The 14750-nt window shown below is 42.9% G+C and overlaps 1 protein-coding gene across 2 annotated transcripts in view; it reads right to left on the bottom strand.

The window, feature by feature from the left end:
• dpep1 (dipeptidase 1) overlaps positions 1 to 14750 on the bottom strand; it is a 55482-nt gene that overhangs the window by 20374 nt on the left and 20358 nt on the right. For both annotated transcript variants that reach the window (XM_055649031.1, XM_055649030.1), the window contains exons 4-8: positions 14500 to 14632; positions 8068 to 8218; positions 5808 to 5877; positions 2627 to 2803; positions 860 to 944 (exon numbers count right to left, since the gene is read on the bottom strand). In XM_055649031.1, coding sequence (XP_055505006.1) covers positions 860 to 944; positions 2627 to 2803; positions 5808 to 5877; positions 8068 to 8218; positions 14500 to 14632 — 616 coding nt within the window. The remainder of the gene's footprint in view (positions 1 to 859; positions 945 to 2626; positions 2804 to 5807; positions 5878 to 8067; positions 8219 to 14499; positions 14633 to 14750) is intronic.

The raw sequence follows: 14750 nt of genomic DNA, 5'->3' as shown, positions 1-14750 counted from the left end.
TCTATGGCAGTCAGGTGGAAGCTACATTCACTAAACATTGCGGACATCTCAGATGTCCTTGAATGGAAAGCCTCATCTTCAGAGCAGATGCGGCAGGGACGGACGACTTGAGAGTAGGGGATAGCATCTTTGCAAGAGACAGGATGGAAAGATATAATATAGAAGGGAACTACAGATGCTGATTTACACCAAAGGTAGAACCAAAATGTTGGAGTAACTCAGCAGGACAGGCAGCGTCTCTGGAGAGAAGGAATGGGTGATGTTTTTGGGTCGAAACCCTTCTTCAGTCCGAAGAAAGGTCTCAACCCGAAATGTCATCCATTCCTTCTCCCCAGAGATTCCTTCTCCCCAGAGAATTACTCCAGCATTTTGCGTCTATCGTGGGAAGATATAGGGTATATATAGTTGTATAAAAGATCTGCTGTGAGATCGCAGGCCTGTACATCGGGCTGTCCGTAGCGGCGACTGCGGAGGGTTCAAACGCCCCTCCCATGGGTGAACAATGAGGAAGATGACTGAACTTTATTGCCTTCCATCACAGTGGGAAACACTGATTCCACTGTGGTAGCTGTTAATATTAAACTCTATCATGTATTGTGTTCTTTTTATTTGTATGGTAACTCAAATATCACTGTACCAGTTGGTGCATGTGACAATGAATGTGAACTTGAACTTGATATTCTACTGTCCAGATTGGCCTTACATGTGTTGTTTAAACATGGTGTTATGGTAGAAGAACGTGGGCATTGAATCGGAGGATGGAATGGAAGAGGGTACACTTCCCACCAAATAGTCCACCATGTTTTTGAAAATATTCCTTCACATGAGATGCAACAATGAGAACAATGCAGATACTGACCCGCCACATCTGAGAGTGTAGCATTAACCTTGCATGTAACAAAGCCGTTGAAGAAGTTCACCATCACAATACCATTCTTCTGACGCTGTGAAAGGAATGGATTTATTGAAATGATTGACCGCATTGACCAGTACATTCAGGACAGGTAATATTCTTAAGGAGATCTCTAAACACATTTTAAAATTGCTTCATATCTACATTAAATATTAGTCACAAACGGAGTCAATGTTTAATCCTGAAATAGAACTGTCTCACCCTTTGATAGACACAAAAAGCTGGAGTAACTCAGCGGGTCAGCATTTCTGGAGACGAGGAACAGGTGACGTTTCGGGTCGAGACCCTTCTTCAGACTGAGAGTCAGGGGATAGGAAAACAAGAGATATAGACCGTGATATAGAGATGTATAGAACAAATGAATGTAAGATATGTAAAAAAGTAACAATGGTGAAGGAAACAAGCCATTGTTAGCTATGGGCTAGGTAAAAACGAGTTACAGACAATGAGACTCAACAAGACAACTGAAGCTAGAACAACAACTTGGATCGGGGTGGGACGGAGAGAGAGGGCCTGCAAGGGCTAATTGAAGTTAGAGAAATCAACATTGATACCGCTGGGGTGTAATCTACCCAAGCGAATATGAGGTGCTGTTCGTCCAATTTGCGTTGGGCCTCACTCTGACAATGGAGGAGGCCTAGGACAGAAAGGTCAGTGTGGGAATGGGAAGGGGAATTAAAGTGTTTGGCAACCAGGAGATCAGGTAGGCCCAGGCAGACCGAGAGAAGGTGTTCAGTGAAACGATCGCACAGTCTATGTTTGGTCTCGCCGATATTACCCTTTGATATATTGGAAGTAAAAAGAATTCTAAATTACTGAACAGATTGTACTTATTGTACAATCTTTAGTTATTGCAAGCCACATCATTAAAGCAGCACAGCATGTTACATGTTGGCAGTCTCTACCTGATGAGATTGTGTTTTACTGCATCTGTAAAACTCAGAGATGCAGAGACACAAAAAGCTGGAGTAACTCAGCGGGTCATACAGCATCTCTGGAGAGAAGGAATACATGACTTTTGAGGTCGAGACACTTCTTGAAACTCAGGGTGGCAGCTGTGTCGTTGCATTCTGCAGCAAAGTTCACTCTAGGTTTCATGTCCTTTCTGTGAGGAAGTACCCAATTTCCGCTTCACACTTGCCCAAAGTTACAGTGTTATTCAGCACTTTGAAGAATAAGATAACTATTCATAGCATTATCACTCAGCTATTCAACATTTTGGTTTAGTCAAAGACAAAAGGCCTATCATTTAAATAAAAAGAAAGCTTAAATCACAATAACATTAAAGATAAACACAAAATGCTGGAGTAACTCAGGCAGCATCTGGAGAGAAGGAATGGGTGATGTTTCGGGTTGAGACCCTTCTCCAGATTGAGTGAGGGGAGAGGGAGACACAGAGATTAGGAAGTGTACAGAGTGTGAACGAGACATCCACTTAAGTGCTTTTTCAACAACTGCCATCATTGCACCAACTATGTGCTCATAGTACAACTAATGTACAACTCCTGCAGATTTAGAATTCCAACATTCAAATACCCCAAATAGTCATATGTTAAAAAAAATCCTTGCAAAATCTTCCGTGCACTTGCATCTGCCATTGAAGGTAGTGGGATGGGGATTCCATGAAGTTTTTACAACAATTTTACAAATGCAACTTGATAAATGCAGGACAAGATGCTTCAAAATTGATATAAAGTTTCGTCAAAATCTTACCACTTTTTTCAGAATGGCATCTGGTACATTGCGATTATGGTTACACAGGGTGTAGGCACTTGAGTGGCTAAACATGACAGGAGCCTTTGAAATGTCCAATACATCATTCATCGTCTTGACAGAAGTGTGTGCTAAGTCAATAATCATTCCTAGTCGATTCATTTCTAAAATAACTTTCTTGGATATAATGGAAACAAATTAGTTAATCATACTCAAAACCTGGCAAAATATTCATAAAATTATTTCACGGTCTTATTTTATTCCGAGTACAGTACTTGCAATGCTTCACTAATTTCATGTTTGCTCTGAAAGGAATTTCTGGTTCAGTTTAATGCTTATTCTGATGAATAACTTATTTTTAGCTCAATAACCTCTGTGAACTTTGCTGCCCCAATTACCACCAAAACAATGCAGATAATTATATAATTTGTTTTAAATAACCTGAATTAAGAAGGATGTTAACTCACAAATAAATAGAACGTCAAGGAAGACAAAATGTTGGCCAACCCAGGCGACTATTTGCGTGCTAGCCGCAGAAGCTGATCGACAATCACATATTATAATTGCTCCTCACTTTTAAATCTCTACTCCTGCAGCAACATTTCTTGCTTTACTCCCTTTATCATGTATCTGTACACTGTGAGTGGTTCGATTGTAACCATGTATTGTCTTTCCGCTGGCTGGTTAGCACGCAACAAAAGCTTTTCACTGTACTTTGGTACACGTGACAATAAACTGTAACAAACTAACTAACTAAACCAACTAACTAACTAATGGGCCTATCGCCAGTGCTGACATCTGTGTATTACATTGGTGACTACCTACATCAACCGGCGACAGGACGGTACCGGCGTCAAGAGAAGTCTTCAGTTGTCTTCAGTTGACGCCGGCAGGGTCGTAGCTTGTCGTGAGTATAAGTAGGTTGACTTTGGTTGTCGTAGGTTGTCGTAGGTGTGGTCGTTGGTGGACGTCCTAAGCAGCGACGATTGGGTCGCCGGTTGTCGTAGCTGGACGTAGACTAGGTGGAAGGTTGTCGCAGACATTGTTGTAGGGGGGGACCCAGTCGCCGGTTTTGCAGCGACCTGCTACGATTATGACAGTCGCCGGCAGTCACCTAAAAAATCGTCTAAGTGGGACTGGCCCATAACAGTCTGTAGATGATAGAATCTTGAGAAAGAATAAAGTGCTGGAGGAGCTCAGCGGGTCAGGCAATACTTATAGAGGGCAATAGACAGACAATATTTTGGGTCGGGACCCTTCTTCAGTCAAGTGAAGATCAGTTCCTCCAACAGTTTTGATCAGAATTTCAAGGATTAAATCTGCCATCATCGACAACTTTGGACAAATAAGAAGACGTAATGGATGTGGTATCATCTATATTCCCAACATACATTTTAGAAAATGAAGATTTATAACTTTGAAGGGTCATTTATAATTTCAGGAATTAAGTAAAAATATTTCCACAAAATATTTTTTCTGCAAACGATTAAGTGTTGTTTGCAAATCCACATAATGACTTTTCTTCCAGTGAATATGAAAACAGAGTAATGTTGCACTGTTTAAGCATCTGTGGGATACTACTGTTGAAAACCTACAGTATGTAGGAATGTCATGAAGTTAGAGTATTATCATTCCTCTCACATTTAAAGGTACAGAAAATGCATTGTGAATATGGCTGATCATCCACAATCAGTACCCCGTTCCTGCCTTCTCCCCATATCCCCTGACTCCTCTATCTTTAAGAGCTCTGTCTAACTCTCTCTTGAAAGCATCCAGAGAATTGGCCTCCACCACCTTCTGAGGCAGAGAATTCCCCAGATTCACAACCATCTGTGTGAAAAGATGTTTCCTCATCTCCGTTCTAAATGGCTTACCTCTTATTCTTAAACTGTGGCCTCTGGTTCTGGACTCCCCAACATCAGGAACATGTTTCCTGCCAAACCCTTAATAATCTTATATGTTTCAATAAGATACCCTCTCATCCTTCTAAATTCCAGAGTATACAAGCTCAGCCGCTCCATTCTATCAACATATGACAGTCCCGCCATCCCAGGAATTAACCTCGTGAACCTACGCTGCACTCCTTCAATAGCAAGAATGTCCTTCCTCAAATTTGGAGACCAAAATTGCACACAATACTCCAGGTGTGGTCTCACTAGCCCTGTACAACTGCAGAAGGACCTCTTTGCTCCTATACTCAACTTCTCTTGTTATAAGGCCAATATGCCATTCGCTTTCTTCACGGCCTGCTGTACCTGCATGCTTACTTTCAGTGACTGATGAACAAGGACCCCCAGATCCCGCTGTACTTCCTTTTCCCAACTTGACACCATTTAGATAATAATCACATTAACCTGCATCTGCCCACTCCCCCAACCTGTCCAAGTCACCCTGCATCCTCACAGCATCCTCCTCACAGTTCACACTGCCACCCAGCTTTGTGTCATCAACAAATTGCTAATGTTACTTTTAATTCCTTCATCTAAATCATTGATGTATATTGTAAATAGGTGCGGTCCCCGCATCGAGCCTTGCGGTACCCCACTGGTCACTACCTGCCATTCTGAAAGGGACCAGTTAAACCATACTCTTTGTTTCCTGTCTGCCAACCAATTTTCTATCCATGTCAGTACCCTACCCCCAATACCATGTGCTCTAATTCTGCCCACTAATCTCCTATGTGGGACCTTATCAAATGCTTTCTAAAAGTCCAGGTACACTATATCCACTGGCTCTCCCTTGTCCATTTTCCTAGTTACATCCTCAAAAAATTACAGAAGATTATTCAAGCATGATTTCCCCTTTGTAAATCCATGCTGACTCGGACCGATCCTGTTACTGCTATCCATTTGGAGTACAAGTGCAGTTTTATGACACTATAAACAGATGCCTCTACATGTTTGACAGAAATCTCCGGTATTGCAGATAAAGGAAGCTGAATAAAAAAAATCTCACCTTGGTCTTCACTATGTCATTAGATTTAAATATGGGGATGAGTGCTTGCAGGAAATGATAAATGAATATGCCAGTTTCTATTGCTGACTTTGCCTTTCATATTTGGGGTAAATGCCATTAAAGTATAAACTGGATTCGATTCTAGAAGACTTGTAGTTACATAAGGTTTATATTAGATAACAGCTTTCAAAATAAATATCATTGGACATTGATGGCAGGCACTGACCTTTCCAAACTGAGATAGGCCATTACTTTGAGCTTTATCTTCCCCAGCATCCACGCGCCAATTATCAGCCCTGAAAATTGTAAAGGTGCTATAAATACTTAGATATGGGTTAAAATCAGGCACATTGATGCTTGTGAAATGATTCTTCATACCAATGCAGTTGATGAGGCCGGAGGGGGTGCACATGAACCTTTGTCTCACCTGGAAGGACTGCTGGGGTCCCTGGATGGAGTTGAAGGAGGAGGTATAGGGACAGGTGTTACATCTCCTGCGGTTTCAGGGAGAGGTACCCGGGAATGGGCTAGTTTGGGTGGGAATGCATTAGTACACCAAGGAGTTGTGAAGGGAATGGTCTCTGTGGAAGACGGAAAGGGGTGGAGATGGGAAGATGTGATTGGTGGTGGCATCATGTTTGAGGTGACAAAAATATCAGAATATGATGTATTGGATGCAGAGGCTGGGGGTGTGAAAGATTTTCAGTCTCTTACCTTGCCGGAGATACGACTGTTTTCCGGATCGTATCTCCGGTCACTCTGTGGCCTAACATCATGGAGCTGGCGGCCTTGCTCGAGACTGACTTTGAGCACCATGACATACCATCGGAGCATGCGATCCCTTGCCTGGGATCGACGCTCCCAACCGCGACATGCAGATTTCAACATCGAGGAGCTTGCAGTGTTGGGTAGAGACTGATGTCGGGAAGCTCCAAGCCGCAGGAGGTCCAACCAGCCCCGGATCGGGAGTCTGATCGCTCGGCGCGGGGGAGCTGAAATCACCCCAATGCGGGAGTTTGATCGCCCCCGTTGCGGAGGGCACAACCACCGGTTGTTGGGGTCAAGATCGCAAGGACAATGGAAGGTTTGAATGCCCCGACCGTGGGAGGACAAAGAAGGGAAGAAGATTGAACTTTTTTTGCCTTCCATCACAGTGAGGAATGTGGGGGAGTAGCTGTGGTAGATGTTCATGTTAAACATTTATTTGGGTGTCTTGTTGCTCTTTATTGCTATGATCATCTGAATTTCACTGTTACCTTAATTGGTGCATGTGACAATAAACTCACCTTGAAACCATGAAAGGGGAATATATGCAATTACTGGCAAAACCCTGAACAACATTGCTGTACAGAGGGATCTTGGAGTCCAAACCCATAACTCCCTGAAAGCGGAAACATATGTAGAGTGCTAGAAATTACATCTGCTGTGCTAGCCTTTGTTGGTCGGGGCATTCAGTATAAGAAGCAGGAAGTCATGATGCAGCTTTATTGGCCCTTGGTTCGGTTGCAGTTGGAGTATTGAATGCAGTTCTGGTCACCCCAATACAGGAAAGATGTGGAAGCTTTGGAAGGGTACAGGGGAGGGTTATAGAATGGTGCTTGGATTAGTTAAAAGGAGAGGTTGGACTGGCTGGATTATTTTCTCTGGAGCACGGGCGATTAAGGGGACAGCTGATAGAACTATATAAACGTATGAGGCATAGACAGGGTAGACAGTCAGAACTTTTTTCCCATATTGAAAATATTAAATATTATTAGCTTTATGGCAACCGAGGCTAAATTTGAAGGATATGTATAGGACAATTTGCTGTGAGGTTGACAGTGGAGGCAGATATGAGGACTATCCCGACGCCGGGTCAACACCACCCGGTGAGAACGGCCAGGAACATCGGGCCTCCGTAGAGGCAATTGCGGTGGCCTCAATAGGCCTGACTTTGGGGTGAACTTGGGTTGGGGACTGGACATTGTGCCTCCCCCACAGTGGTATCCATTGTGGGGGGATGATTTTTTTTGTCTGTAATGTAATCCTGTTAGTCCTTGTTCAAGATGGCTGCCGTGAAGAGAGAGTGGACGCTGGCGTGCTTTGGCCGCCGCTGCTCTCTCTTCACATTGTGTTTTTGATTTTCTGTTTTTGGACTGAATTCTGTTTTTAGTTTGTGTCTCTGTGATGTCTTTATTATTTATTTTACTCTGATTATATGTTTATATTCCTGTTAACCTATGTAAGGTGTCCTTGAGATGTCTGAAAGGCGCCCAATAAATAACATTTATTATTATTATTATTATTATTATTATGATAGTGGCATGTAAGAGGCTTTTGGATCGGCACATTGATATGCAGGGAATGGAGCGATATGGATTCTATGCAGGCAGATCAAAGTTGGTCTTAGCATCATGTTCATAGGCACAGACATTGTGCGTCCTAGGATGTTGTTGTGCTGTGCTGTTCTATGTTCGATAGGGAAAATTGTCCTCATTTTACCTTACCATGGTGTGTTACAGCTATGCGTGATGGTCATGTAACGAACTCCCATTTTGTAGAAGAGGCGTAGTGTAGCCATGCTGCTGTCTATAGAGTGTCCACCCTCGACACCAATTAAACTGGCCACTTGCTTACCCTGGAAAGCTGTGGTAATGCCTGTATTAGGAAGGTATTAGAGGTTATGTACAGATATTATGTGCAATCTATTTCATGCAATTGAATATTTGACTGTTCATTTAATATAAAACATTAAAATGAGCATTTGAAAAATACACATTAATTGTAAAAAAAAGATACAAAGTGTAGGAGTAACAACAGGTCAGGCATAATCTCTGGATAATTGTTAAATTAATTGTACAGTTAGAGCATATCTTCTCTAATAACTACACTTCAATTATTTTACTCCATTTGATGGAGAGAATTAACTATGAGTGAAAATGCCAGCTGGACTATATGTCACTGTTTAATACTTCTCCCAACTTTCTTATTTTAGTTTAGTTTAATTTAGAAATACAGCGCGGAGACAGGCCCTTTGGCCCTTCGAGTCCGCACCGACCATGGATATCCCTACATTAGCACTATCCTACACACACTAGGGACAATTTACAATTTTTACCGAAACGAAATAACCTACAAATGTCTTTGGAATGTGGGAGGAAACTGGAGCTCCCAAGGAAAACCCAGACAGGACACGGAGAGGATGTACAATCTCCGTACAGACAGCACCCGTAGTCAGGTTTGAACCCGAGTCTCTGGCGCCGTAAGGCTGCAACTCTACCGCCCTGCCGCACGTATTCCTTTCAAATAAATACTACCAGAGAGAAACTTCCAAAGTTGGATCTTTAATAACCCTAGGACATTTTATTTCTTTTCAGAAGTGATGTTTATTGTGGGATCTAATGGGGCTTTAAAATGGAGAGGTTGGTTTACAGGGAGATTTTGGGCAGATTTTCTGTCCATTGTGGTCGGCATCTGATTTCTTGATCAGTCCTAACTTCCACCCTGTGACGTGTAGGTGTGGAAAGCACCTGAGATTCCCCATTAATCACCTCACATGATCACAGCTTCACAGAGGCATGGCTCTTTCGAAAATTCCAGTATGTGAGCTGAACAAAGACATCAATTTTGTGCAATAAATGAATGTTCCACAGAAAACGTTACCTTGAATTTTACCTGAAAAGCAATTGGAGATGGGACAAGCCCGGAACTATTGTATATTTCATCAAGTTTGGTTTAGTTTAGATTAAAGATGCAGTGCAGAAACAGGCCCTTCGGCCCACTGAGTCCGCACCGACCAGCGTGCCCCACACATTAACACTATCCTACACACACACTAGGGACAATTTTACATTTATACCAAGCTAATTAACCTATAAACCAGTACGTCTTTGGAGCGCAGGAGGAAACCGAAGATCTCGGAGAAAACCCATGCAAGTCACGGGGAAAACATATAAACTCTGTACAGACAAGCACCTGTTGTCAGGATGGAACCCGGGTCTCTAGCGCTGTAAGGCAGCAGCTCTACCGCTGCATCACCATGCCGCCCGCGTGGTTCAGAGCTAATCTTCAACGTGGGCTTCTTTATCCCGCATGATCCCCGTATCCCTCATTTCTCGTAACATCCAGAAATCTATCAATCTCTATCCTGCACAAAGTTAACATCCGGGCTTCCTCAGTGCACCAGACTGGAGAATGACAAAGACTTACCAGCACTTATGTGAAGACATTGAACATGTCATCTCAGTCCCAGTCTTTGCCTGAGACTGCAGTCTCTGGCTCTAGACCCTTCAGCAAAGTGAACCATCCACCCTATATCCAGCCATGGGAGGACTTCGTAAGTTTCAATAAGATCTCCTCTCATACTTCTAAAATCCAGAGAATACAGGCCCAGTGTGCGCAGCCTCTCCTGTACACAAAACCTGTTATCACTGGAATCAGTCTGGTGAGTTCAAGGAAAGTTTAAACTTTAAGGATGTAGAGGCCAAAGTTGTGCACAATTCTCCACATGTTGTCTCACTGACGTCCTAAGTCATTTTAGTGCAATACATTTACACTCATACAAAAATCATCTTGCAACAGAGGCCATCTTACCATTTTTCATTCCGAACAGTTTGCTCGGTAACTCGAATGCAAGGACATCCAGATCATTTTGTTCGCCTGGACCTACCTGATCTCCCAGTTGCCAAACACTAATTCCCCTTCCCATTCCCACACTGATCACTCTGTCCTAGGCCTCCTCCATTGTCAGAGCGAGGCCAAATGCAAATTGGAGGAACAGCATCTCATATTTCGCTTGGGCATCTTACAACACTGATTACGAGCATTAATTTCTCCAAGTTCAAGTAGCCCCAGCATCCCCTCTCTCTCCATCCCTCCCCCATCCAAGTCGTACCAGCTTCAACGTTGTCTTGTTGAGTCTCATTGTCTGTACTCGTTCTCACCAAGCTCACAGCTAACATTGGCCTGTTTCCTGTTTCCATTGATTTGTTCATTATCTCCCTATATCACCGTCTATATCTCTCGTTTCCCTTTCTCCTGACACGCATTCTGAAGAAGACTCTCAACCCGAAACGTCACCTATTTCTTTTCTCCAGAGATGCTGTCTGTCCCGCTGAGTTATTCCAGCTTTTTGTGTCTATCTTCAGTTTAAACCAGCATCTGCAGTTCCTTCCTACACAGATACTTTTGAATATCAACACTACCCAATTAATAAAATAACTTTCTTTTTTGATTGGTAGTGTAAGCAACTTTATTTTTCTCACATTATATTGTATCTATCAAGTACATACCTTTCCATTCAGCTCATCTGTAAATTTTCACTATTCTCAACCCTGCCTAGTTTTGTATCATCAGCAGACTTGGTGTTGAAACATTGGTCAAGTCGAGTTCATTCTCTTAAGCACATGTAAGATGTGGTACATGTATAATACCAACCAACTCCAGTTAAACTGTAATTGTAATGCAGCCGTTATCAGTGAATGGCAGAAGCCTGTCAAACAAGCCTGGATGGAAGTGAACACCAAATGTGCTGGAGATAGACACAAAATGCTGGCGTAACTCAGCGGGGCGGACAGCATCTCTGGAGAGAAGGAATGGGTGGCATTTCGGGTTTGAGACCCTTCTTCAGACTGAGAGTCAGAGGAAAGGGAAACGAGAGATATAGATGGTGATGTAGAGAGATATAGAACAAAGGAATGAAAGATATGCAAAAAAGTAACAATGATAAAGGAAACGGGCCATTGTTGGGCAGGGAGACCGTTCACTACAAAGAAATGCAACTGGGAGATGAAGGTGATGATTGCAGACAGAGTGCAGGCATTCAGCAAAGCACCCAGTCTGCGCTCAGTCTGGCCAATGTAGATGGAGTCACATCGAGAACACTGACTGCAGTAGACAAGATTGGATCAGGTTATTGGAGACAGTTTTAATGCTGGATGAAGTTCAAAGAAAATGTAGAATAGATTATTGTTAGCTCGGAGAAGCTGACAACAAAGTATACAGAGATAAAATGTAATCGAGGACAGTCTGACTGGTCAGAGAACTGGGAAGGGGGAGGGAAGGAAGAGAGGGGAAGCAAGGATTACTTGGTCAATATTCATACTGCTGGGTTGTAAGCTGCCCTAGTGAAAAGTTCCCGATTACATTTCAACTGTTTTGTTGTCACCTTTTCCGAGCTAACAATGATCTATTCTACATTTTCCTTGATATGCATCTCTTTTGATGGGGTCAAGGAAAGAGTATTCATGTCGCAGCCCAATCTTTCCACCAATAGACAATAGGTGCAGGAGTAGGCCATTCGGCCCTTCGAGCCAGCACCGCCATTCAATGTGATCATGGCTGATCATCCCCAATCAGTACCCTGTTCCTGCCTTCTCCCCATATCCCCTGACTCCACTATCTTAAAGAGCCCTATCTAGCTCTCTCTTGAAAGTATCCAGAGAACCGGCCTCCACCACCCTCTGAGGCAGAGAATTCCACACACTCACAACTATCTATGAGAAAAAGAGTTCCCTCGTCTCCGTTCTAAATGGCTTACCCCTTATTCTTACACTGTGGCCCCTGGTTTTGGACTCCCCCAACATCGGGAACATGTTTCCTGCCTCTAGCGTGTCCAAACCCTTAACAATCTTATATGTTTCAATGAGATCTCTTCTCATCCTTCTAAACTCCAGAGTGTACAAGCCCGCCGCTCCATTCTCTCAGCATATGGCAGTCCCACCATCCTGGGAATTAACCTTGTAAACCTACGCTGCACTCCCTCAATAGCAAGAATGTCCTTCCTCAAATTAGGGGACCAAAACTACACACAATACTCCAGGTGTGGTCTCACTAGGGCACTGAAACTGCAGAAGGACCTCTTTGCTCCTATACTCAACTACTCTTGTTATAAAGGCCAACATGCCATTTGCTTTCTTCACTGCCTGCTGTACCTGCATGCTTACTTTCATAGACTGATGAACAAGGACCCCCAGATCCTGTTGTACTTCCCCTTTTCCGAACTTGACGCCATTCACACCTTACACTTCCTTATCTCTGTGTCTCCCGCTCCACTGACTCTCAGTCTGAAGAAGGGCCTCAACCCAAAACGTCACCCTTTCCGTCTCTCCAGTGATGCTGCTTGTCCCGCTGAGTTAATCCAGCATTTTGTGTCTATCTTCGGTGTAAACCAGCAACTGCAATTCCTTCCTATCAAATGTGGTGGGGCCTTTCCTGTGATGGGGCCAGGTAGCAACAAGATATTACGTCAAATAGTGTCATCATGGTAGACATTCAAATACCTATTGCCCCTGTAGAGAGATCAGAGAGACTTACCAATGGACTTGTGATGATCACAACCCAGCCGTGTCAAGGCAAACTATCTGTGATCATCGACCTGAGACAAATCAAAGTTACATAGCTAGGACCCCTTGTCACTCAACTACTGACGGCCATGTCTGACTGTTTCAATCGCAGAGGCACCAGGCAGGAGAGGGTAAGAATGAAGGAGGTGGGTGTTATTGGGAATTTTGAGTATTATAAAGAAGATGAGCAGGTTATAGTTTGGTTAACCCTAGAACTCAGATACTGGGGAGCATGATGGGAAAAATGGCCAAGAATGTAGTCAGAATTGCTAAAGCTGAAACATTCTGCTGAGAAGCAGACTTCCTTATCTATTAGGGGTGCAGGATAGACCTTCACAGTTCTGTCTAAATTCTTATACGTTGCAATCTTCAGTTCAGTTCAGTTTTATTTGTCATATGTAGGTTAACGTAGGGTCAACGGTACAATGAAATGTTTTTGCCAAGACAATGGGTCACCTCAGCAATGATATTACTTGTACTACGGTTGCTCTTGAATAGGCCCCGACCACAGGTGAACAAGAGGAAGAGGACTGAACTTTGTTGCCTTCCCTCTCCGTGGGAAACGTTGATTCCGCTGTGGGGGGGGGGGGGGGTTATGTTTTATGTTCAATTCTATAGTGTTGTCTTTGTCTTATTTGTGTGCTGCATGGTAACGCAACTTTCACTGCACCAATTGGTGTATGTGACAATAAATGTCCTTTGGCCTCTTGGTCACTGTGTTTAGCAGGCACGTCTTCAAAAGGTTAACTAACAACCTCTTTTACGAGGGGACTCCATTTGACGAGTAGAATCTGGACATTTATGGTAGCCACATGTTAAATATATGGGAGGATTGCTAAACAACAAGAAACTTAAGATTAAAGTTAACTCTGGGGAACGACAAAGATGGAAGGTTACAGAGACATTGATTAATGATGGTTCATGTCAACTCCACAAGTAACCATTGTGTCATGAGGGTATAAAAATTGTAGTTACTTTGACTTGGTGAAGCAGTTTGGGCTTGCTCACACTGCTTCCCGATGCATGTGGCTGATAAAACGACTTGTTTGATATTGATCTATGAGCTGTTTTATTTTATGTCAGTGCCATCTGAGTAAAGTCAGATATAGGGCACGGGTAAAGTTTGAAATTCGAATGATATGCAAAAAAGTAACAATGATAAAGGAAACAGGCCATTGTTAGTTGGGGGCTAGATGAAATCAATGAGTTACTCCAGCTTTTTGAGTCTATCTTCGGTGAAGCTCCTTCTTACACAGTGATGAAGTGCTCAGTACTTTGTATCCTTTGTATCTTTGTAGTACTCTGGGTCAATGATGGAAGATACTGTCGATCTTCAGCATCGATGTTTCCATTGCTTAGGATCCACTACGGGATCATGGACCTCTGAACAGCCTCCTGACAAGGAGTCACACAAATTAATATGCAAAAGACTCTTGCATGAAAGGGAAAGATATCAATTTCTGCTCATACCAATGGTAGTCATCAGAGGATGTGGTGAAGAATAGTTTTAGGTTTAAGTAGGTTACAAGGCCAGCAACATCATTGCATATGTTCATAGATTAATTGCAACTGCTAGTAGCAAATGTGATAACTTACTATTGCTTGTACGTGCACTACGGAAAGTTTGAGAATACAGCGAATCCATTCTTTGTATGACGTCAATTTGCTCCAGCGTTAGTCTCACAGCATCCTTATACTGGGCGCTACACGGTGCATATGCGACCCAAAACTGCAACAACAGGTTGTATGTTATTTTCCAATTTTGAAATTGTACATACTAAATTAAATAAAAGTAAATGCACGAGAATCAATCTAATCGCTTGGTAGTTGCAGAATAGTGTCAAGAA

Source organism: Leucoraja erinacea, chromosome 17 (assembly GCF_028641065.1).
Source record: "Leucoraja erinacea ecotype New England chromosome 17, Leri_hhj_1, whole genome shotgun sequence".
Classification (NCBI taxonomy): Eukaryota; Metazoa; Chordata; class Chondrichthyes; order Rajiformes; family Rajidae; genus Leucoraja; species Leucoraja erinaceus.
Note: the sequence above shows the minus strand (reverse complement) of the source record. Positions and strands in the feature narration are given on the sequence as shown.